General features: G+C 43.0%; 1 protein-coding gene across 4 annotated transcripts in view; it reads right to left on the bottom strand.

Annotated features, from left to right (window-relative positions):
• Positions 1 to 1,305: 1,305 nt before the first annotated feature.
• The window catches only part of DOP1B (DOP1 leucine zipper like protein B), a 107,694-nt gene continuing 83,820 nt past the window's right edge, over positions 1,306 to 25,179 (bottom strand). For 2 of the 4 annotated variants that reach the window (XM_068547040.1, XM_068547042.1), the window contains 11 exons: positions 22,765 to 22,909; positions 17,772 to 17,857; positions 17,428 to 17,537; positions 17,158 to 17,304; positions 16,074 to 16,135; positions 15,441 to 15,569; positions 5,369 to 5,505; positions 4,258 to 4,313; positions 3,872 to 4,033; positions 2,235 to 2,364; positions 1,306 to 1,732 (listed from right to left, as the gene is read on the bottom strand). In XM_068547040.1, coding sequence (XP_068403141.1) covers positions 1,481 to 1,732; positions 2,235 to 2,364; positions 3,872 to 4,033; positions 4,258 to 4,313; positions 5,369 to 5,505; positions 15,441 to 15,569; positions 16,074 to 16,135; positions 17,158 to 17,304; positions 17,428 to 17,537; positions 17,772 to 17,857; positions 22,765 to 22,909 — 1,416 coding nt within the window. In that variant the 3' untranslated portion in view covers positions 1,306 to 1,480. Of the gene's footprint in view, positions 1,733 to 2,234; positions 2,365 to 3,871; positions 4,034 to 4,257; positions 4,314 to 5,368; positions 5,506 to 15,440; positions 15,570 to 16,073; positions 16,136 to 17,157; positions 17,305 to 17,427; positions 17,538 to 17,771; positions 17,858 to 22,764; positions 22,910 to 25,179 lie in introns of those variants that run through there. The other 2 variants (XM_068547041.1, XM_068547043.1) reach the window with 2 other exon arrangements.

Here is a 25,179-nt window from a genome sequence, read left to right as displayed (position 1 = left end):
ATTTTAAAGATACCCCCCCCCCCACACACACAAACAACATAGTTTCCATGTAATTATTTATTTTGTTTATTATTTTTTTTGGCTGTGCCACACGGCATGCGGGATCTTAGTTCCCCAACCGGGGATCAAAGCCGCACTCCCTGCAGTGGAAGCGAGGAGTCTTAACCGCTGGACCGCCAGGGAAGCCCCTCCATGTAATTTTTAACACGTATTTGTATGAATACCCATATATGGTGGTGCTTTTTGATTCTTACTTTTAGCCCTTATTTAGGGAACCAAGTGGTTCTGTGCTCCCCATATCCTATCTTGGGGCTAGTGACACAAATTGCTTCTGCAGTGTCACAAACTAATACGTAGTAGAATGTTAGGAGAAACTTAACCAATAATGTTGGTCAAGTTCCCAAACACCCTTGTCTATAGAAAGGATGGATCTGAGAGCACGCATTAGGACAGTTTGCATCGTCTGGCCCGGAAAATGAGGTCATGGAACGCCCTGGTGGCTGAAAAGGGGACATGAGCTAGGCAGGTCTGGCAGGCAAGCCCCACGCACTGGCGCAGAGTGAGGGTGTTCACCGCAGAGGATGGGCACCAAGAGGGAGTCTAAATAAGGAAGTTGGCATGAGACAAAGAGGCTCGAAAAGAGTGGGGTGACACGCTGCCAGCCTGGAGGAGTCCGTGCCTAGGAAGGGATTATTTTCATCAACAGCGATGTCTGCGGAGAAGTAAAGAGATCCCAGAAAGGACAGAGTAATAAGGAAGAGTCCAAAGAGTGAGTTTCCCTGACAATAGTTTCAGGCATTAGAGGCTCCGTGACCACGCTGACTGCTTTATGTTAAATGGAAAGTGCTGGCCAGGCACACTGTGGTACCATAACTAAGGTTACAGCTGTCAGACGTTTGAAAACTATGTATTTCTTACCCAGCAGAATAGTGTGAGCACGTGACTTTTAATGGGCATGAGTTAAATACACTGAGATATCTTCAAGCTCCCACCTCTGCTGAATAGTCGATGGTAACGGGCAATTAGTATTTTCAGAAAATAATATATTTTCATTTTAAAATGTGGTACCAAAATAAATGTTTAAAGGGACACATGTAAGAAAGGTTAAAATAATAGTCAACAAGTTAAGATTTTTGAGAGGTGTACTGACACAGACCCATATATCTGCAACAGAGAAAACAACTCTTCAATCTCTTCATCCTCTACTGTATATTACAAATTTTGTGCCACCATTAGATGATATATTAATTTTATTTCTTTACATAAATTGAGGAAGAAACATAAAATCAGATCCAAAAATATTACATGGCATTCAGGGAGGTGTATTTTGTTGCCCACCAGAAAAATGATCTGAAATTTACTTTCAAAATTGAGACAGACTTGTTTAAAAGCACTATCCTGGCTCCTTTTTTGTTTTGAATATATCCTGGTTTTTCTCGAAGTCTCAGTAAATGGATTAAACAAGTTCTGGCTTACAAGGTTAACATTCTAGATGTTCCAAAAAATCATATTCGACACATTCTTCCAGTTGCTTCAAGACCCTTGAGCTATCTGCGACGGGAAACTCCACAAGTAGAGGGCCTCGGGTGTCAGCAGGCAGTTTACTTTGGGTTTTAAAAGCACAATTTAGAGTCTTGAAGAATGGCATCAATTGCCTAATGCTGGAAAGAGAACGCTGGCGCAGAAGAGGGAACTCGCTCTTCGTGGTGATCTCATCCGAGCTGCCGATTTCCTGCAAGAGACCCACAACGACATGGCTTTGCTAAGGGTTAGAGATGCACGCGAGGCACATGCAGGCGGTGAAAGCTAAGAGATGGGTCCTTTATGAAATTCACTGTCAGCGCTGATGGTAGCAGCATCAACTCAAATCCTAGGTCTTCAGCTGCCATCTTCCACCAGGATTTCACCCTGAGCCCACCCCGCTGGGGCCACGGTCACCTCTCCTGCAGGCTCTTCCTCTGAGTCACAGAGGAACTCTGTGGGCAAGACTACTTCTACAGGACTGTGTCACCCAGGAGGCTTTACCTCTTAGCAACTGGGATGAGAAAGTGACATATAAATGCTAAAACAGAGATGAAATTTATAACCATCTCCAAGTTTGAACACTCAGTTAGGAGGCATTCTGAAAACGGTTCAAAGTCATTAAAATCAAATAGCATATGAAGTACTTCACTCACTGCCTAGCCTTTCTCCCCTCTGCCACAAATATAACTGTTAGAAAGGAAAACATTTACCCCATATTTTAATTTTAGAAGTTCGAGAATCCTGACAGTGTGGGGTTTGCATTCTTGGTGATTCTCCTCTAGATCCGACGGGAAGGCAGGGCCCTCTGTGTCCACTTCTGGAACAAATGCCCACCTGTAACTGGAGGAAAAAAAATCTGAGGTCAGGCATGCTGGCTTGGAGCCCACTTAAAGAGTTATAAACAGTTTTACTGAGATGTAAATCACATTCACCGGTTTAATGTGTACAAATCAATAGCTTTTGGTATATTCACAGAATTGTACATCCATCACCATAATCAATTTTAGGATATTTTCATAACCCCAAATAGAATCCCTGTTCCCGTTAGCTCTCACCCCTCAATCCACTACACCCCTTTGATCTAGGCAACCACTAATCTATTTTCTGTCTGTACAGATTTTTTTATACTGGACATTTCATATAAATGGAATCACATAATACATGGTTGTTTGTGCCTGGCTTCTTTCACTTAACATTGTCAAGGTTCATCCATGCTGTAGCATGTGTCGGTACTTCATTTCTTTGTATTGTAGAATATTTCATTGTATGGACACACCACATGTTATTTATCCACTTGTCAACTGATGGACATTTCTCTACCTTTTGCCTATTATGTTTAATGGTGCTGTGTATACTCATGTACATTGGAACTCACTTAAAAAAAAAACTTTCTTTTTTAGGGCAGTTTTAGGTTCACCCAAAATTGAGCAGAAAGTACAGAGGTTTCCCACTTGCCCTGGGCCCTGCTCTGCCGTGCACAGACTCCCTGACTACCAGCACGCCCACCAGAGGGGTACATTTGTTACAATCGATGAACTGACACTGACTCAACATCATCACCCAAAGTCCAGAGTTCACCTTAGGGTTCACTCTTGGTGCTGTAACTTCTATAGACTCGGACAAGTGTGCAATGACATGTATCATACGAAGTAGTTTCACTACCCTAAAAATCCTCTGTGCTCTGCCTCACTCTCCCCTCCCCCCTGGCACACACTCAGCTGTTTACTGTCTCCTCAGTTTTGCCTTTTACAGATCATCATATAGTTGCGATCAGACAGTATGTAGCCGTTTCAGATTGGCTTCTTTCACTTAGTGTTTCTAACCACAAACATTTCTACATGATTTCACTCTTTAGGGGAATAGGAAAGAGAGAAGTGGCATCTGGGGCCAGGCATGAAATTAAACATATGAGCAGCTGTGTTAAGCCTACAGGAAATGTGAGCCAACAAGGACAGAGCCAATTGGAGACGGCATGTTCCATTTATTTAATTAAAAACAAAGAGACAAAAAAATTATACAAACCCAGTGTGGATCACCAGTGGGTGACTCTGTTTTATAAGAACCCAATAGCAAAACCCACCTAAACACACACACACACACACACACACACACACACACACACACACAGAGAAAGAGAAACCCGTACATAAACACTACTGTGAGCCAAATTCACCAAACCACAGATGTTGCAAGTAATGTGAAACTTGGTATTCTGAGCAGGCCCCTCGGCCACTAGTAACCCATGCTGTGGTGTCTTATATACTGTACAGGAAAGAACAAGTGAAAATGCTCGCGAGGAAAGACAGTCACCTCCTTCAAAGAAGACACGTGGTCTTCCCTGACTTACATCTGAAATAGCGGCATCTTGTCAGGTGGAAAAGAAAGTGCTGTGTCCAAGAATTTGCAAGCTGATAAATATAGGATAAGTTCACTCTGGGGTATCTCCCCCATCGAGGGCCCATTTCCATCAGAGACTGAAACTTTTATTCTGTTGATTTTGTTGCTGTTTCTGTAAATTTGCAAAGAAACTCTTGTTATAAATTCATTCACATCTGCTGTGGTCCTTTTGCCTATGCAATGTCCATAAGAAGGTTCTCCTTTTAAGAAATGGTCAGAATAGCTGGTCCCTTCACAACTACTTCAGGAAAACAGTATGTAGTGTTAGATAACCCTGCGTCATAAGGTGATGTCCATTAATCTTCATATATGTGTGCAGACTGCTGTACTACTTACCTCAATGATTCATCGTCCTCTTTCAGATCTTCTTCAAGCTGTATGAATGTCTGAATCTTTAAAAAAAAATGTGAATTCAAGTTACTATTTGAGAGAGTAAACCTAGCTTAATGTTTAAAATTTATATGTCCATAAAAAAAAGCAAATAAAGCACAAGAAACAATCAAAAAAATGAAAAGACAACCTATGAAATGGGAAAAAATATCTGCAAACCAAATATCTGATAGGATAATATCCAAAATATATAAAGAACTCATACAACTCAGTAACAAAAAAAAGCAAATAATCCAATTAAAAAATGGGCAGCATTATTTGCAGTAGCCAAGACATGGAAACAACCTAAATGTCCATCAACAGATAAATACATAAAGAAATTGTTTTATATATACACAATGGAATATTATTCAGCCATGAAAAAGGAGGAATCCTAGCATTTCCAGCAACATGGAAGGACCTTGGGGGCATTATACTAAGTGAAATACAAAGAGAAAGGCAAATACTGTATGATCTCCCTTATAAGTGGAATCTAAAAAAATAAAACAAGGAACTTCCATGGTGGTCCTGTGGTTAAGACTCCGTGCTTCCAATGCAGGGGGCGTGGGTTCAATCCCTGGTCATGGATGTTAACTAAACTTACTGTGACAATCATTTCATGATATACTTCAGTCAAATCAAGTTGTACACCTTAAACTTACACACGGCTACATGACACATATCTCAATAAAATCGGGGAAAAAAAAACAGTTTAAAAAATAGCAAATAGGGAGTTCCCTGGTGGTCCAGTGGTTAGGACTCAGCACTTTCACTGCCATGTCCTGGTCGGGGAACTAAGATCCCGAAAGCCACATGGCACGGCCCAAAAAAAAAAAAAAGAAAAAAAAAAAGCAAATAATATCAAACTGTACAGATTAATTGGAATAACTGATGCTGAGAGAGCAACTATGATTATAGGATAAAATATCTCTATTTAAGCAAGAGCTGACTATGCACTACCAACGTGATGGAAAATTTTGCAGATAAAATTAGATATATATGAAATAATATATTATTCCTGAAAAAGCATTTTTAAAAGCTCCAATTTTGCTTTCAAGAGTAAAATATTTGCACTTACCAATTCAGAGACCATTATTGGCCACAGTGAAGTCAAATGTTGAGGAGATATTCTTAGCAGCAAAACTCTGAAAAAAAGAAACATCTGAGCAGCAACTATGGATGTCTGTCCAACTCTGAGATTGTCTGTCAGGCGTTCTAAGGAAAGAAGATTTTAGAGGTGTCACACAAATATGCAGTTCGGAGTTTCTCACTAGACAAAGAGGAATAATAAAATTGCAATTGCTTTGACATTTGACAAGAACCTCATACATGAGATGGGTGCTGGGAGAATGGTTTTGTGCCCCGTGTTTGCCCCCAGCACTGTTCTTTGTGAGGCACAGCAGTTTGTGGTTTTTGCTAAAGAAGTGAATCAAGTTCCTCTTATTCCCCTGCTGCAGCTGAGTAGAAAGGCATCAACTTCTGGCTCAAGCCAGAAATCCAGTGTGTGATCAATGAACATGTAATTATTCTTCTAAGAATATGAAACATGAGACACAGAAACTGAAGAGTCTTTGGCGAGTGATGCAACTATGAGATCATATAGATTGGTTGGCAGATGACACTATATTTTGGGGGCGAGGAGTGGCAAGTGAAGTGCGTGAATAAAATAGAATTATTCAGTAAAGTTTAGATTTGATGACCATGACAAAAACTTTAATTCCTGCAGGAAAAAGAAAAAAAGGTAAACTCTCTAGTCCCTAACAGTCTTCCCCACTTCTCCACTGAAATAACTGTTTGCAGAATGTGATTTTTTCCCATAATTTAAGGTTTCTTAGGAAGATGACAAATTGCCATAGGAAACAGCTGAACTATGGTCATGCTGCTTAAGATTCGCTGTAGTAAATTAGTAATAAACTTCTCTTTACTTGAGGTAGCTTAAGTGGGTTTTTACTTCTTGCCTTTAAAAATACTCTGACCAAATGAAGGATCATGCATAGATCAGACACTTGACAAACAGGTTGGCATTTTTTTTTTTAAATGGATGGATTTTATTTTTATTTTTTATTTGTTCATTTATTTATTTTTGGCTGTGTTGGGTCTTCGTTGCTGCACACGGGCTTTCTCTAGTTGCAGCGAGCAGGGGCTACTCTTCGTTGTGGTGCGCAGGCTTCTCACTGTGGTGGCTTCTCTTGTTGCAGAGCATGGGCTCTAGGCACGCAGGCTTCAGTAGTTGTGGCACGCGGGCTCAGTAGTTGTGGCTCACGGGCTTAGTTGCTCTGCGGCATGTGGGATCTTCCTGGACCAGGGCTCGAACCCGTGTCCCCTGCACTGGCAGGTGGATTCTTAACCACTGCGCCACCAGGGAAGCCCCAGGTTGGCATTTTTAAAGAGTGGTTTGTGCTTCTGGTTCTGGACAAGATGGAGTAAGTGTAATACATCCTATTTATCTAACTGCAAACAAACAAAAACCTTGAACAAAAATACATAAACCAACTATCAGAAAACAGGTGAAGGAAAGGTGGCAGGACTGGGTAGGAACCTTGGGACTTAAGGAATGACCTGGAAGTGGGTTCCATGTGGTTTTTAAATTTTTTATTTTATCCCAGCTTAGGCAGTTGAAAAGAATGTAACCTGGAATGCCAAAAATCTCAACTTGAATGAGAAAAGATACCCAAAAGACACCAACGCAGACATAATACAGAGGTTGGAATTATTGGAAAAGGATTTTAAAGCTGCTATCTAAAAATACTCTAATAACCAATTATGGACACTTGAAACAAATAAGAAATAGAAAGTGTCAGCAAAAAAATACAAGATACAAAGAAAAGTCAAATAGAAATTTTAGAACTAAAAAATAGAATCACCAAGATAGAAAAACTTACTGTTGAGCTCAACAGCAGAATGGAGATGACAGAGGAAGAGGGGAATCCAAGACAGAATCAATAGAAATTATGTGAGCTGAACAAAGGAGAGAGAAAATATCAGAAAAACAAAAAATGAACAGAGTCTCATAGACCAGTGGGACAACAAAAGATCTAACACTTGTGCACTGGAATCACAGAAAAAGAGAAAAAAGAGTATAGGTTGGAAAAATATTTTAAAAATGACTGAAAACTTTCCAAATGTGGTGAAAGACGTACAGCTACAAATAAAAGAAGCTGAGTGAACTCTAAAAGGGATAAAACCAAAGAAATCATGTTCAGTCACATAATCAAACTTCTGAAAACTAAAGACAAAGAAAAAAATCTTGATAGCAGTCAGAGGGAAATTATACATTACCTAAAAGGGAGAATAATTCGAATAATAGCAGATTTCTCATTAGAAACCAGAGTCAGAAAGAAGTTGCCATTTTTCAAGTGCTGAAAGAAGAACTTCAACCCAGAATTTTTCTATTTCCAATGAAAACATCCTTCCAGAATAAAGGTGAAAGAAAAAAAAAAACAAAACAACCAAACCAAACCAAGATGAATGAAGGTGAAAAAAAAAAAAAAGGCTCAATGAAGGAGAACTAAGAAAACTTGTTAACAGATTTGCCCTCAAAGAATGGCTAAATGATGTTCTTCAGACAGAAAGGAAATGATAACGGTAGGAAACATGGAACATCAGGAATGACTAAAGAGCAATAGAAAGGGTAAATAAATGAGTATAAATAATATCCTTTCCTCTTGAGTATTTATGTTGGACAGTGAAAGCAAAAAGTGTATCTCTATCTCTTATGGTTCTAGTATGTAAACGCAGTATTTCAGATAACTATATCACATGGGAGAAAAGCAAATGGTGGTAAAATATTGATACTAGTAGACCACAGTAAGTATGTATATTCTATGTTCACTGTAATCCCTAGAGCAACCACTGCAAAAAGCTATATAAAGAGATATACCCCCAAACCACTTTAAATAAATCAAAATGGAATGCCAAAAAAATGTTCAAGTAACCTCAGGAAAATAGGAAAAGGGAAACAAAAGGAATGAAAAACAAGGAACAAACAGAAAATAAACAAAATGGCATAATATATCCTGACATGACACGTCAATTAAAAGAGACTGGTTGAATGGATAAAAGGAATGACCCAGTTGTATGCTATCTTACACAAAACTCACTTCAAATACAACAACATGGCTTCCCTGGTGGCGCAGTGGTTAAGAATTCACCTGCCAATGCAGGGGACACGGGTTCGAGCCCTGGTCCAGGAAGGTCCCACATGCCGGGGAGCAACTAAGCCCATGTGCCACAACTACTGAGCCTGCGCTCTAGAGCCTGCGAGCCACAACTACTGAAGCCCGCACGCCTAGAGCCCGTGCTCCGCAACAAGAAAAGCCACCGCAATGAGAAGCCCGTGCACCACAACGAAGAGTAGACCCCGCTCACCGCAACTAGAGAAAGCCCACGCAGCAACGAAGACCCAACACAACCAAAAATAAATGAAATAAATAAATTATAAAAAAAGATAAAACTACTTAAAAATATATAACAATATAAGTAGGTTAAAGGTAAAAGGACGGAAAAAGATACAATATGCAAACATTTTAAGAAAGCCCGAGTGGCGCTATTAATATAGGACAGAATAGACTTCAGAGCAAAGGAAAGTACCAGGGTCAAAGAGGGACATTACACAGTGGCAAGGTCAGTTCAACAAGAAGATGTAACATTCCTAAACGTCTGTTCACCAAACAACAGAGGTGTAAAATACTTGAAGAAAGAACAGCCCGAACTCAAAGAAGAATAAGTACTGACAACTGTAGCTGAACTTCAACATCCCTATCCCATGACTGATAGAACTCCTAGGAAAACAGTCAGTAAGGATATAGAAGTGAGCAGTACCTTCAGCCGACAGGATCTAATAAACACTTGTAGAACACTCCACTCAACACCAGCAGAACACATCTCATTACGTGCTCGTGGAACATTCACCAAGACTGCTTTATGACCCATGATATAACCGAACTTCAACAAATTTAAATCCTACAAAGAAGGTTCTCTGACCATAATGGGATCAAACCGGAAATTAATAACAGAAAGATAACCAGAAACACTTGGAAATTAACAAACTTCTAAATTAGACACGGGGTGAAGAAGTATCAAAGGAAATAAAAAATATAAAGAAATGAATGAAAATTACAATATATCCGATTTTGTGGGATACAGTTAAAGTATTGCTGAGAGGGAAATTTATAGCACTACATTCTTACATTATAAAAGAAGAAAGCACTCAAATCTATAATCCAAGCCTCTACCTCACGAGACCAGAAAAAGAACAAAATAAAACCAAAGCAAGGACAAAGAAGGGCATAATAAAAAGCAGAAATAAATGAAACTGGAAACAAAACAAACAAAAATAATGTAGAAAAATCAATCAAATTAAAATGTGGTTATTCGAAAAGAACAAGAAAAGTGACAAACCTCTAGAAAGACTGACCAAAAAAGAGAGAAAGCAAATTACCAATATCAGGAATGAAAAGTAGGGGTATCTCTAAAGACATCAAAAGGATAATGAGGGACTTTCCTGGTGGCTCAGTGGTTAAGACTCCGCGTTCCCGATGCAGGGGGCCCGGGTTCGATCCCTGGCCAGGGAACTAGATACCACATACATGCTGCAACTAAGAGTTCACAAGCCACAACTAAGGAGCCCATGTGCCGCAACTAAGGAGCTGGCGAGCTGCAACTAAGGAGCCCACAAGCTGCAACTAAAAGGAGACCACCTGCCACAACTAAGACCCAGTGCAACCAAATAAATAAATAAATATTAAAAAATAAAAGTGTTAAAAAAAAAGGGATAATGACATTTGAATTACTGTTTAAATGGGAATGCAAAATGGTGCATCCACTCTGGAAAACAGTTTGGCAGTTTCTTATAAAGTTAAACACACATTTACCATAGAACCCAGTAATCAAACCCTTGTGCGTTTATCCCAGCTTGCAGGATCTTAGTTCCCTGACCAGGGATTGAACCTGGGCCCTCTGCAGTGAAAGCACAGAGTCCTAACCACTGGATCGCCAGAGGCTTTATTCCTTTTTTTTTTTTTAAATTTCTTTATCTCATTTATCTTATTTTTGGCGGCGCTGGGTCTTTGTTGCTGCGCGTGGGCTTTTCTCTAGTTGCGGCGAGCGGGGGCTACTCTTCATTGCGGTGCGCGGGCTTCTCATTGAGGTGGCTTCTCTTGCTGTGGAGCACGGGCTCTAGGTGCGTGGGCTTCAGTAGTTGTGGCACGCGGGCTCAGTAGTTTTGGCTCACAGGCTCTAGCGCGCAGGCTCAGTAGTTGTGGTGCACGGGCTTAGTTGCTCCGCAGCATGTGGGATCTTCCTGGACCCGGGCTCGAACCCGTGTCCCCTGCATTGGCGGGCAGATTCTTAACCACTGCGCTACCAGGGAAGCCCTTAGGCTTTATTTCTAATACCAAAAACTAGAACAAGCCAGATGTCCATCAGGTAAATGGATAAATGAACTGGGTACATCCATAAAATGGAGTATTATTACTCATTAAAAAAGATCAAACTCTTTATACACCCATGAACATACCCCACTTGCCTTTGGATGGATCTCAAAAGCACTGTACTAAATGAAAAAAGCTAATCTCAAAAGGTGACATTTACATAACATGCATGATGTATGATTCCATTTACATAACATTAAAGTGATGGAGAACAGATCAGTGGTTTCCAGGGGTTAGGGCTGGGTGGAGGGTGTGACTATATAAAGCAGTGAGTGACTTGAGGGTGTCGCTTTGTAGCGAGGGAAGAGTTCTAAATCCTGGTTGTGGTGTTGGCTACAAGAATTTGTACATGGGATACGTTCATAGAACTAGACACACAAACACACACATAAAGATTGCATTGTAGAAACTGGTGAAATCTGAAAAAGTCTCAAGTTGAGTTATGGTAATACTCCCACATCAATTTCCTGGTTTTGATGAGGAACTATGCTTATGTGAGATGTTATCATGGGGGAAGCTGGACGAACGGTACACAGGAACACTAGGTACTATTTGTGCAACTTCTTGTGAGTCTTAATCTACTTTGAGATAAAAAGTATTAAAAAAAAAAGTGGTTTGTACACATGGGGCATATTTCATATTGATGCTCCAAATAAAAGCTAAATTCGTGAGATTATTCTTCAGCCAAGATGATCTATTTTAGAATCTCTAATATTCCTTTCTTAGCTGAGTGATAAACCTTACAGGCTTAAGGAGTCCTGGTGAGCAGAGCCAGAGAGAGCCCTGAGCCAGAATCCCTGCACCACTGTCAAGGTTGCAGAACCTCGTTTAGGCTGGCCGCATAATCTTGCTGAGCCCATTTCCCATCTGTGAAACTCGCCTGCCTCAAAGGGTACCTACTAAAGAACACAGCCTGCTGCTGGGAGCCACAGGGCTCAGATTTCAGTCCAGGTTTTGCCAGTTAGCGGCAATGCAACCTTACGCAGGTGTTAATCTCTCTGAGCACCAGTATCCTGATGTAAAAATGGAGCTGATAAAGGACAATGAAGAAAACTTAAACGACGGGAAGGACTTCAGTGGACCTGGAATGAGCCACACTCATCAGCTTAGAGGGAACAGAGTGTTCCCTCTAGACCTTTCTGATCCCCTCATCAGGGGCCTCTGTAGTCTGTCCTCCTTTCATCCTAGACAAGCAGCATTTTATCGTCCCTCCTGTTTAAAAAATAATTGCTTTGAGCCGATTTACTGCTTTTGAGATCAATGTAAAATTTATGTCACTACGAGCCAAGATGTAAGGAGCTGCTCAGCTCTGCACCCTGAGTGCATCGATCGACCTCTTCCAGTGCTACTTGATGGTGATCAGTCGGGCGTGAGGACCCCAGAGGAGAAATGCCAGACCTTCCCCGTTCCTGCCTCTTTTGATTTGGCCTCAACTATTCACCATGGTGTGCAACTTAGGAGCTTCTGGATGCCTCTACTCCCTTGACTGGGGCGTCACTGCTCCATGGGGCCAGTCAATGTCCCAAGACTGTCAGAGAACGTTCCGAATCCCATCACCCCAGGACCCTAGGGAAGCTGGGCCTGTCAACAGTCCTGAACACAATGACAACACAGAGGCAAGTGTTTTGCAAACTGTCAGTTAGCAAAAAACGGAAGGGGTTAAACATGTTTACTTCTTCCTCTTATTTTTTTAAAACAAGGACTCAAACAGGTATTTTTATTTTATTTTATTTTTTACTTTTTGGCTGCGTTGTGTGGCATGAGGGAATCTTCGTTCCCCGGCCAAGGATCGAACCTGTGCCGCCTGCAGTGTAAGTGCGAAGCCCTAACCACGGGACCGCCAGGGAAGTCCACCCTACTTTTTCAAACATGTAGTTTTTTTTAAAAAAAAAAAAAAAACAGCACTTGAGCTATCCAAAGTGGAGGGTATTTATTTGGAGAAATTCCTCTTTCCCCAAGGACCCCCAAACCATCTCCTATTTAAAGTCAGCATTATGCTGACTTTCATATATGTTGTATGTATATAATATATAATGTATATATTATGTTGCCTCTACTTCTCTCTCCCTCTCCAAGCCATGATTTCTCAGAATTGGATGTTTACACCCTGCCATAGTCAGATTCTCCATACCACTGATTGAAAAAGGCCATTGTCTGTTCTCTTCTTGTTCTACACATCTAATACTGTCTCTTTAGCTCTCTGGGCCTCACCCCAGGTTTTAGGAGAGTGTTTGATGGGACATGGGGGAGAGAAGGCGCAGGTGTTTCTCCCAAAGTGAGAAAGCATGGCAAGGACTGTACAATGCACTGCCTACCATGCTCTCCTGCTGAGAAAGTGAACTTCACGCTGCCCTTTTGGACCACCGTCTGATGGCCAGGTGCATAAAGCACCATCACAGACGCCGCCCGTGAACTAGAGGAAATGTGGTTCCCGTTGTTCTCTCTCCCCTTTAAATCCTGTAAGGATGCAACAAAGTTCAGCTTTGACTCTGCACTGAGCAAAGTCTCTGGAGGGCTGCCATCGCCTTTAACGGCATTCCTGGTCACCCTCTGACCTAAGCAGCCTCCTGTTAGTAATTCAAGTAAGGATTTGTCAATATCTGAATATTCACTTTTATACATCTTAAGTATTCAAGACGTTAGGTCATGAACATCTTACGTGCTTTACAGGCTGAAATTATGTCAGTAGAAGTATAATGGTATTTTCATTATTGCAAATATAAAATACTGTCATAATTAATACCCACGAAAGCTGTTAATGTTTTGACCTAAAATAATTAAGACCTTTCAAGTGGTTAATCAAGTAGGGACGTGGGCTGAGAATTAATACAAATATTTATGAAAAGCACATGCTTTGTGAGCCGACAGATATTTATAAGAGCAGTTTTTAAGAGGGTAGAGTAAGAGATTTATATCATAATTCTATGTGGAAACAACACAAATGTTCAACTGGTGATCTGGTAAACAAATCACAGAATGGAATACTATAGATAAATAGCAATAAAAAGAAATAAGCTATTGATAAATACAACAGAATGAATGACTCTCAAATACAAAAGAAGCCAGACTCAAAGGCTATACACTGTCTAATCACATTCACATTTATAGGACATTCCAGAAAAGATGAAACTATATGAACAGAAAGAAGATTTAGTGGTTGATAGGGTCAGGGGGTAAGCAGAGGAGATGCCTTCTGAGGGGCACGAGTGAACTTTCTGGGGTGATGGAAATGTTCTGTATCTTGACTGCAGTGGTGGTTACGTGACTACATGTGTTTATCAAAATTCATAGAACTGTATAGCCAGAACTGTATGTAAATTATACTTTAATAAGTCTGAGCCCCCCAAAAGGATTTACACCATAATTCTAATATTTGTAAAATTGTTTGTTATACTAGTCTTCATGATATTTCATATGATTCTTGAAAGCTTTTTTGTTTATTTTATTATATTCCATTTAGGCTACGTGTCTTAAGGAAAACACATTCCTCTTTGAGAGTTCTTTTGTGTCTTGGAGGAGGATGAATTAAAACAGAATGCTCACTTTGCCACCTCAACATTTTATGAGGAGGGGGAAAAACCTTTAAAACCATGTATAATATCCACGATCATTCATTCTTGAAGCAGACAAAGAATACCGCGAGTATGAAGAAGAGAAAAAACTGCTAAGGAAAAATCAGGTACTTCTCCAAAATCTTGCTCTGTCACTGGCCTTAGAATCTGTACTGCAGGAGGGATCCAGCAGGAGACAGTGCTGAAGAAGCACTGCCAGACTTTAAAAAACAACCTAATACAAACTAATAGCATTATAGGACTTCCCTGGTGGTGCAGTGGTTAAGAATCCGCCTGCCAATGCAGGGGACACGGGTTCGAGCCCTGGTCCGGGAAGATCCCACATGCCGCGGAGCAACTAAGCCCGTGAGCCACAACTACTGCAGCCCCCATGCCTAGAGCCCGTGCTCTGCAACAAGAGAAGCCACCGCAGTGAGAAGCCCGTGCACCACAACGAAGAGTAGCCCCCGCTCGCCGCAACTAGAGAAAAGCACGTGCACAGCAACAAAGACCCAACGCAGCCAAAAATAAATAAATAAAATTTTTTAAAAATTTAAAAAACTAATAGCATTATAATAATTGATTTTTCTCTTGCCTTTTTTAAAAAAATAAATTTATTTATTTATATTTTATTTTTGGCTGCGTTGGGTCTTTGTTGCTGTGCGCGGGCTTTCTCTGTCTGCGGCGAGCGGGGGCTACTCTTCATTGCGGTGCACGGCCTTCTCATTGCAGTGGCTTCTCTTGTGGAGCACGGGCTCTAGGCGCGCGGGCTTCAGTAGCTGTGGCATGTGGGCTCAGTAGTTGTGGCTCATAGGCTCCAGAACGCAGGCTCAGTAGTTGTGGCTCACGGGCTTAGTTGCTCCGCGGCATGTGGGATCTTCCCAGACCAGTGCTCGAACCTGTGGCCCCTGCATTGGCAGGCGGATTCTTAACCACTGCGCCAGCAGGGAAGTCCCATAATAATTGATTTTTAAAATAAAATTTCAGATTTACCGATATATTTCCAAAGTTCTTCTACAATCACTCTGCTGAGTACTCATTTAACGTTTGACCATACTGCCAACACCTGCCCTGGGCCCCTCTGGTTTCCAGCCACGTTGGCCACTCTGGGCCTGTCTCTGTGGGGGGCGGGGGTGGGGTGGGCTGGGGGAAGGGCAGGGCTTCTTACCTTGGATCAGAGGAAGGTAAAGGTGGTACTGATCAAGTTCTCCACTTAAGACGGCAAAAGCCTGGCGCTTTAGCAGCATGGCTTTCTGCTCAAAACTTGAGAACAGTTTTAAAGAACTGCTCTGCATGCCTGGAATAAATAGAGCAAATAAGTTCCATTTAGTGAGAACACTACAATGAGAGGTAAGTGATGAGAAATTCCTACTCTTCCTATCTTCCCTGGTGAAAGATCATGATCTTGATTAAGGGCATGTAGTTGTTACTCAAATATTTAAATTTATAAAAGTACTTGTTTCTTTCATGATACTGAATGATGGGGTATTTGAAGAGGATATGAGGTACAGGATAGTACTCCTAACCAATTGTGGTCAACTTATCATTACTTTCAAAAGAATTTTCTCTGCTACAAAACTGCAAAAAAGGTAGTTAAAGGCATTCGTGTCACTAGACTGGAAATAGGAAGGCTCATTCACGTAGTCCCGACATATCCTGCACATCACATTACACTCTGTGGCTGAAATGGCACTAAAAAATGTTTGAGCTGGGCTCTGAAATACGTGGTAAAAGTTGATTATGACCAAAAGGAATTGGTCCTTTAAAGTGTGACTTATGTGCACATAACAGAAGAACTTACTCATTAAATCTTTAAACATCGTTTTCTCATGAGTCAGAAGATGGTCAATAATGGACTTCCAACTGGATATTAAAAAAAGCAAAATTAATTAAATATGCAAAGGGTGACAGTCTGATTAAAAGCATCAAGAAAAGAACATGTCCCTTTGAGATCTACTAAAAACTGCTTTCTGAAAAGTTAGTGAAAGGGATGAATAGTTTTTATATAAGGAAACGTTAAGCAAAAGCTTTTCATTTATAACCTTAACATAGGGAACGAATAACATAGGGAATAATGAATAATTCCCAGCTCACCATAAAAGAAAACACAAATTGTCAAGGTACCTTGGCTTTTGAAAGGGTTGCCCTTAAACGTGTTCACACAGATGATGTCCATACACTTGTGTTAATGGAAAGAGTTGGGGTTGTGAAGACAAATACCACTAGTTCTCAACCGGCTCCCCGCAGTACAACAGGATTACAGCCACGGCCGCTGGCGGTGGCTGGGCAAACCCTCAGCCCATATAGAAAAGCTGACCAGTCTCCACCGTCTACCCCTGCCATTAATGAAGACCTGTTCAGTCAAGCCAGGGGCAGAGTTACGAGTGGTTCTGCTGCCCTCCAAGAAAAAGGCACAGCTCGTTCATCCTGTGCCTGTGATTCCACGGATCTCCACTGCCCGCGCAGAGCCTGGCCAGCCTCAAGGTCTCAGTGAGGACTCGGGGAGTGCAAGCCGAGAAGTGGGATAGGGACACCGCGGTGTCGCCATGGAGCCCTGTCATCTTAATGCTGGTCAAGCATTTTGTGATTACAAGATAGAGCAGTACTAGACCAAGTACCACTGGAACCCCATGCTACGCTCTTTAGGAAAAATATGCTCTCTTACTTGAAATTCTTCTCCTGATTAAAAAGAAGACACCTTTGTAGTTTTTAAAAGCCTTAATTCTGTTCCCAGAAATACACAGTTAACCTGCGAGTGGTGTCCTATGATTTGGGTTGATGCTAGCTCTGCTTCCATTTCAGGAAAGAGAATTAATTACAGAAACCCAAACCCTTTTCCACTTGAAGATTCAGGGCATGTTTTTTATCAGGACAGCATTTCTTACTGCACACAAGAAGTGTCCATCTGGAAGAAGGCCGGGTCCAAGAATAATTCCAGGACTTCTTTTTTCCAGGCTCGTTTCGTGTAGGCATAACCGCTCAGAGAGCTCAGCAGCTGGGCGCCAGCCCGGAAGCTGGGGGCATTGTAGGCGCTGAAAGGGGTGGGAAGGGGAAAGGGTCAAGGTCAGAGACGGTGCAAGGAACCCCGCTGGACACATTTCCCATAAGCTATCTTTCCACACATGGGTGGGGTACAATGGAGAAGGTGGCGTTACCTGTGATTGCGTAAGTAAGGAAAAACATAGTAAAGCAAACGTGAGATCAACGGCACCGCTTTCTCCTTCTCATCACTTCGATAAACCATGTCCAGGAGGGATGCCAGAACCTAGAAGAACAGGACCGCCAGAAAACAGAAATCTCCTACAGCAGGCGGCAATACAAAATTTAGCCCTCGGGGTATACACAACCTAACAAGGGAACTCCACGGGGCAGCTTGAGGCCAAGACTGGCTTATGAACTCACCCGGGACGGTGCAGCCCGTGCGCCCTGGCCCCTGAGAATGAACGCCCTTGCAAAGCCTCACTTCTGTGGGGGGATGACAAGCCAGATGCATATGTACCTCTGCCAGGAGGGAGAGGGCTTGCACGCTGTACACCGAAGGGGCAGACGCGGACACCATTGCTGAAGCGGCGGCGGCAGCACCTGCTGAAAGAGGCATGAGTGTTTTAGTCAGGACAACAGGTCACCATTTATGCCCCCAAAGCATCAGATGAACTTGAGCCACGAGCCCCCGCCTTTCACACTGACTCTGTACGTACGTACATGTTACGTATTCTTCTCTGCTAACATGTTCAACTTCAGCAACTAAGAATCTGGGTATTTTGATCAAATAAATCAGCACCAACTCACTGTCTTCCTCCCCGCTTCTATTCTCATCACCACTTTCGGAACTTCAACATCCCCTTGGATGATCCCTCTAACATCCTGGCCTCTGAGCCCCTTAGTCTTTTCTTTTCCAGCAAGCTTATATTTTGTTCCAGCCCAGCCAGCCACTGTCGTCATCATACCCTTGACCTCATGAATTTCCAAAGTCTCCATTTCCAGCACCCTATCGTGACCACATCTCACCTTTCCTGCTCACTTACTCCTGGAATGCTGCTCTGACAATTTCCTGAATCCTTGCACAAGCCTCCAACCCCCTGAGTTCACCTCCGTAACTACCCATCAACCCCCCCAGGTCTTCATTTCTCTATCTCCCCACCCACACCTGGGGTCTATCGTCCACCTTGCGAACATCCTTAACTTTTTTGCTTCTCTCTCTCTCTGAAGCACTCACCCAGAAAAATGCAAAGCTGGCTAAACCCAATGATTGCCTATGCAGTTCTATGCGGCTAAATGCTCTGGAGAAAACCAGACCACTCTGAAAAGGATCTCACTTTATGTCATGACTGTGCAACTCAAAAATGACCTGATGCTACTAGATAACCCTCCCCCATGTCCCTCAGCGCTGTGCTGGCTTTCCCAGTCTCCAACATAATTCTTTCACCTTCTCCCTCCATAACCATCGATACCTGTCCCTCCTCAGCTGGTAACCTCATCTCATATTTCACTGAGAAAATTAATGTGAACAAACAGAAACGCCCTCAGTTTGGCCGCTATGCGTTATTAACCTGGAACATTTATATCCGTGTTCTCTGCCTTGTCTCCTGTTTTGATAGACATGTTCCTGGCTCCTGTCAAAGAACGCTAATTCCATTTACGATATTAATCCCGGCCCAATGGCTGTCGAATACTTTGCTTTCTAACTATCCTTTCACTCTTTGGTATTAATTTCTTCCCCTCTGCTGTACTATTCCATCACCATACAAATATGCTTTGGTTAACTCCAATTGAAAAACAAACCGAATAAAAGATATTCTTTGGTCCTTAGTACTACGTCATTACTGCCCTATTGACGACTAAGCTTCAAAGAGTTATCAGCACCCACTGTCTCCTCTTCCTCGTCTCTGTCCTCTTCTCCATCCAATCACGCCGTCCCACCCCCATCAAATCCAGGGAGTCTCTGTCCTTATCTCACGCTACTTCTCAGCAGCCTTCCGCTGCATTCCTACGCCCTCCTTCTGGAAACACTCTCTTCTCAGTTTCCATGACTCCATGTTCTCTTGGTTTTTCCTCCTACGCTGGTGACCTTTTCTGATTCCTTCCCAGACATCTCAAATTTAACACATGCAAACCCAAGCTCCATCTCCCTCTCCAAAATACTCTTGCTTCAGACTTTTCCACCTCAATCAATCGTTTAAACCAAAAACCAAAGCCATGGGACTTCCCCGGTGGCGCAGTGGTTACGAATCCGCCTGCCAACGCAGGGTTCGAGCCCCGGTCCGGGAAGATCCCACGTGCCACGGAGCAACTAAGCCCGTGCACCACAACTACTGAGCCTGCGCTCTAGAGCCCGCGAACCACAACTACTGAGCCCGCGAGCCACAACTACTGAAGCCTGTGTGCCCAGAGTCCGTGCTCCACAATGGGAGAAGCCACTGCAATGAGAAGCCTGCGCACCGCAACGAAGAGTAGCCCCCGCTCGCCCGCAACTAGAGAAAGGCCCTCGCGCGGCAATGAAGACCCAACGCAGCCAAAATTAAATAAAACAAACAAACAAAAAACCAAACACCAAAAACCCCAAACTCATCCTTGTTTGCTTTTTCTTTAAACTACCACTTGCAATCCATCGGCAAGTTCTGCTGACGCTGCACTCACACCAGTCCGCCTTTCTCTAGAGCCCATGCCTCTAAGCCAACGTCTTCTCTTGCCCAAAGCACCAGGAAATCCTTTTAACTGAACTCCCAGTTTCTCTTCTCGGTTGCTGCAGCCCATATTGCTCCCGGCAGCCAAACTGATGTTTTCTGAAAACTCAATAAGATCCTGTCACTGCTCCAAACACTTTAATGGTTTCCCACAGCAAGCGGGCTGGTGGCCAAGCTCTTAAGTGTGCTCTGCATCAAGCCCGACAACCTTCCACCCCCGCTCTCGCCCTGACCTTGCATGACCACGCATCAGGCTCCAGCCAAGCTGGTCTTCAGGTTTCTTGGGCCTGGCCCACTCCCACCTCAAGGACTCGCCATCCCCTCTGGGCAGCGCCTTCCCAGATCTTTGCCCCCTTACCCTGTATTTCTCAGCACAACTGACACTTCCTTGGGGACATGTTCTGTAACATCTAAAGTGGCCCCCAGCCCAACTCCAATTAAAAAAAAAACTTTCATTTTGGAGTAACTTTGGATTTCCAGAAGAGTTGAAAGATACCTTTGTTCATTTACTTTGGACTATCACCTTCCGCGTCACCCCTGCAAGAGCAGAGGCCCTGCTCATTTTGTTTCCTGCTGCAGCGCCAGCATCTAGAACGTAGTGCATGGCACATGCCAGACACAAACATACAGGAAAGACCCTGCACGTGTACTGCACACATAAGAACTCTAAGTGGAGAAACACATCATTTGAAGCCTCATTCTGTTTCATGATTTAGACGGCCAGTATGCATACTTAGTTTGGTCAAGACTGAAACAAAATATAGTGTATGATCCAAAGAGTCTTTTGGTACTCTATAATTTGCTAATTAAGTCTTACTGAGAAGCCCCCAAGTCACCTCCAGCTTTGGAATTCTATGCTTTCTTTTTTTAAATAAAAATCAGGTGATCATTTTACTACAGTACTGTCTTGAGGTTAAATTTACTTACTGCACAAAAGCCAGGCCCAGTGACACTTGACTCAGCACAGCTCAGCTGCACTGGTGGTGGAGAAGCAGTTTCATCCCTATATCAGTACCTACGTCGGAAATAACTGAGGGCAGATGAGCCAAGGAGATGCACCAGCTCTCTTTCCCTAGAACCACAGCTATAATCATAACCGCAGCCTGAGAAAGCATAAGTGTTGGTTTACATTAGTAAATGATAACATACTAGTTATAGGATCTTCATTACAGAGTAAAGTATAATTATTTTCTTATGTAAACCACAAAACTAGCTGTCAAACAAATATGGCAGAAGTAATGGAGGGGGTACTATGGCCTGCCTGTCTAACACCATCCTTCCTCCTCCTGGCAAGAGAAGCCCCTCTTGGGTGGGAGCCCATTTCTCGGAGCTCCAGGGCACCAGCCTTTCCTCTCCTCCTCTGGGTCAGCCACAGGCCCAGAAGAGCCAACCGGAATCTTTGCATGAGACTTGATGAACTTCATCTGAACACCTAGCTCCCGCTCTGACTAAAACCAGATGTTGACGTCTGGGCTTTTCCTGTACATGAGCCAGAAAGTTTTGTGCTGCTGTGTTTCTACACACCTGAAGTGGGTTTCGTTTACTTGCAAGAGAAAAGAGCCCAGACTTCTTGACACACCTTCCTTTGTATATTAAAAACCACAAATGCAGCTTTGTTTCTGCTGATTTAACTACCGCTAACAATAATGACAGAGGTCATAAAATATGACAGAACTAGCAGTTTTTGAACATTCACCTTGTGGTGGGCACTGCGCTATGTAGTTCAGACTGAGAACTTAGATGTAATTTTTTTTGCTCGTGTTAATAAAACTGAGACCAAACTGATTTTCTTGTGCAGTGTTGAGCAACACGGGTACTGGGCATACTTTCCTGTCTGTGTTAAAATAACACTGAGAACTTGCAAAAATAACTACTTGCTCTAAGATATGCCTAATTCTGAAAGAACAACTCAACCAACTGAAGTGGCTCACTTACCAAAACGAGCCGCATCTCATCAACATCCACTTCTGGACCCTCGCCTAGTGCTGTGCCCACCAATGCAAAGGTATCTTATCGCTAACTCTGCTCAGTCCCCACCTGGAAAGATCTGCCACAGACAACTCAGCCAAGGCCCTACAACCTTATAAATATCCTCCCCAAATTTCCCCTAGAGTTGAGACACCCCTGTGACTCAGCCAAGCTTCTCTCTCACTGCAGCAGGTCTAGTAACCTGAGATTTGCTTGACGATACATTCGTCTGGTGGTCTTTAGGGCACTGGCAACTGACAATCTACCCTGTTGCGTTTAATTCAGACTCCTCAAGAGGATCTGGCTGATCAATGGTCCTCCGAGTAAACAGATGAGTCTCCTTTGAGAGTCTCCAGACCATTTTCCTAGGAAGCTGTAACTAATTATAAGGCTGGGCTGTGCCCACTCTGTGTGGCCTCCACGATAAAATCTTCACCCCCCAGGCAATGACCAAACACAAGGATCATCGAGAGGCAGGGGTGTGTTGGCCAGAAATGAAATACAACATCAACTGCCTGACGATAGTTAGCTGGTTTACTTAGTTTTCTTTCCGCGGCTCCACAAAAAGAAAAACATACATTCTCCTATTCTTTATCCCACACGGATTTCTATCACTGAGTCCGTGCAAGTTATCTTGGGAAGTCACTTTCTTGGACCCCCATCTCGGCTCAGTGAGGGCTTAACACGGTAGCATGGGCCACTCGGGACCCTTCCAATGGAATCCTACTGTTTATTATACATACAACGTGTGTTGTAAGAAGTAAAGCCAGTTTACTTTTAAGGCAAAACTAGACCCACTAGCTGGCAGTGGGCATTACTTTTTGACCCTTCTACACCTACCGTGCAAATCTTCCTCATCATCAGATTCTTCTAGAGAGATCTGAGGCTGAGCCTTCACTTCCAGGTTTCTGCTCAGCCAGCTGGTTTGTTCCAAGGAAGAGCCAGCAATGTTCCCGACAGCTTCTAGAATTTTTTGAGTGACTTCCTGAGGGTAGTCAGGAGAAAGAGGAAAGGAAGTTAGTTAAGGAAAAGAATCTTAAGTGTCTAAAATAGCACCATCCGATATAAATATAATGCAAGCCGCAGCTGTGAACCATGAAGGTAATACCAAGTTTTCTAGGAGCTACATTAAAAGAAGAAACAAGTTCATAATGTTTAACACAATATATCCAACAGAGTAACGACACATAATCAATATAAAGTTATTAGCGAGGTTACGCATTCTTTGTTATGCTAAGTCTTTGAAATCCGCTGTGTGTTTACAGTTACAGCACATTCAGTTCAGACAAGCCACATTTCAAGGGCTCAACAGCCACTTGTGGCTCAGGCTACTCTCTGGCCAACTCGGGTAAAACAGAGACACAGGAAGTCACAGAGGCACAACGCATTTGGCAGATTAGATTTCCGGTTTCTTTAGGACCATGGATTCTTGCTAGAAATGCACCTTTGAATAATACAAGAAACAAAACTGCATAAATTAAATTGACTCGAGGGCGAAGTGAGGAGTCATCCGTATCAGGAGTACCATCAGGAACGAATTTGGTCAAGTAGCTGGGACAGAGGTAGAAACACTGAGTGGGTATCATCGAGTGTTGCCAGCTAAGAGGGGCTGTACATCCCTGACGTCTGAGAACTGAACAGTCCTGACTTCCACTATGAGCCCAGCAGCTGTGTTCGGGCATGAAGCAAGAGAACGTCTGCCTGCCGGTGGCAAGGGGGGTGCACCTGCGGGAACTGTCCGCGGTGCACCTGGGCAGAGGTGTGGGGTGGATGATGGCAGTAAGGAAGGTCAAGAATAGATGGATGGACCTGGTGATGGTCATACTGAGTGAAGTAAGTCAGAGAAAGACAAATACCATTTGCTATCACTTATATGTGGAATCTAAAATATGACACAAATGAACTTATCTACGAAATAGAAACAGACTCACAGACATAGGGAACAGACTTGTGGTTGCCAAGGGGGCGGGGCAGGGGAAGGATGGAGTGGGAGTTTGGGGTTAGCAGATGCAAACCATTATATATATAGGATGGATAAAAAACAAGGTCCTACTGTATAGCACAGGGAACTATACTCAATATCCTGGGATAAACCATAATGGAAAAGAATATGAAAAAGGATATATATATATGTGTATAATTGAGTCACTCTGCTGTACAGCAGAAATTAACACAACACTGTAAATCAACTATACTTCAATAACATAAATTCTTAAAAAAAAGATCAAGAAAAGGGGTTGAGGACTTAGAAGAGCTCCCATTTCAAGTGCAGTGAATGGATGGGAAAGAAGTTGGGGTGTCTGGAGACAGCAGGAAGGAGTCAGTGTCAGGGAGGCTGGGACCTTGTGGGGTGGAAGCAGAGGCCCACCCGGCCCCCTGACCCACAGGAGCGGAGCGAGCTGCACCAGCTGCGGTGGTTAGTGCCTGTGGCCACAGTCCGGCCCGATGGACTGGAAACGGAGGGGCCGCGGCGGGCAACAGCCCACGGAAGGGGGAGGGTTTCCAGGTGAGTGCAGGAGGTGCTACCCGAGGGCTGGGCTGCAGCACTTGCCCTCGGATGATGCTTTCTTCTCTACCGGTTGAGCCAAAGGAGTCACTGTGCTTTATGCAGAACTCCGGTGCTTCAGAATCAGGAGCTGGACAGATACTTCACAAACACCAGGGACCACAACGACCAGCGGCAGTGTCACCAAAGCCATAAACTACACAACCCAGTTTAAAGACTTTGACTCAAAAAGCTCCTCACTCAAGGATTATAATGGTTGCAAAATAGTGATTTTTCTAACTCCTTCATTACTTCTATGTATTATTGGTAGTTGGCATGCTACTCAAAGGAGAAGATTTTCCTTCTCCTATGGGTGAGTGTTACTTTTGTTTTTCAGTGTTTCTGAAATTTCCTGTGAGTCTATATTGCTTTAAAAAGATGGGGGAAGGTTCTAAGGAAAGGGATCTGTGCATAAAGATAGACGTATTGTTCCAATCATGCTGCAGAGTAAGTCCGCATACATCTGTGTACAGTGGGAAGCGAGAGGGTGCCTTGTAAAATGCACGGTCGACTGGTCAAGTCTAACACGAGAACCTTCATCAGGAGATTGTATAGAGCCCTCTGAAGACAGTAACGGAGGGAATCAGACGTGGGAACAAATGCAAATCTAAGATCTGGTTCTGCGCAATGTTTACTATCTCCAGTGAGACCCTCTAAAGGTGGGCGATACTGCTGGGACAGTAACAGCCTGCCAGACTTGCACATACAGA

Source organism: Eschrichtius robustus, chromosome 6, assembly GCF_028021215.1.
Source record: "Eschrichtius robustus isolate mEscRob2 chromosome 6, mEscRob2.pri, whole genome shotgun sequence".
Classification (NCBI taxonomy): Eukaryota; Metazoa; Chordata; class Mammalia; order Artiodactyla; family Eschrichtiidae; genus Eschrichtius; species Eschrichtius robustus.
The sequence above is the reverse complement of the archived record's forward strand: the minus strand, read 5'-3'. Positions and strand labels throughout refer to the sequence as shown.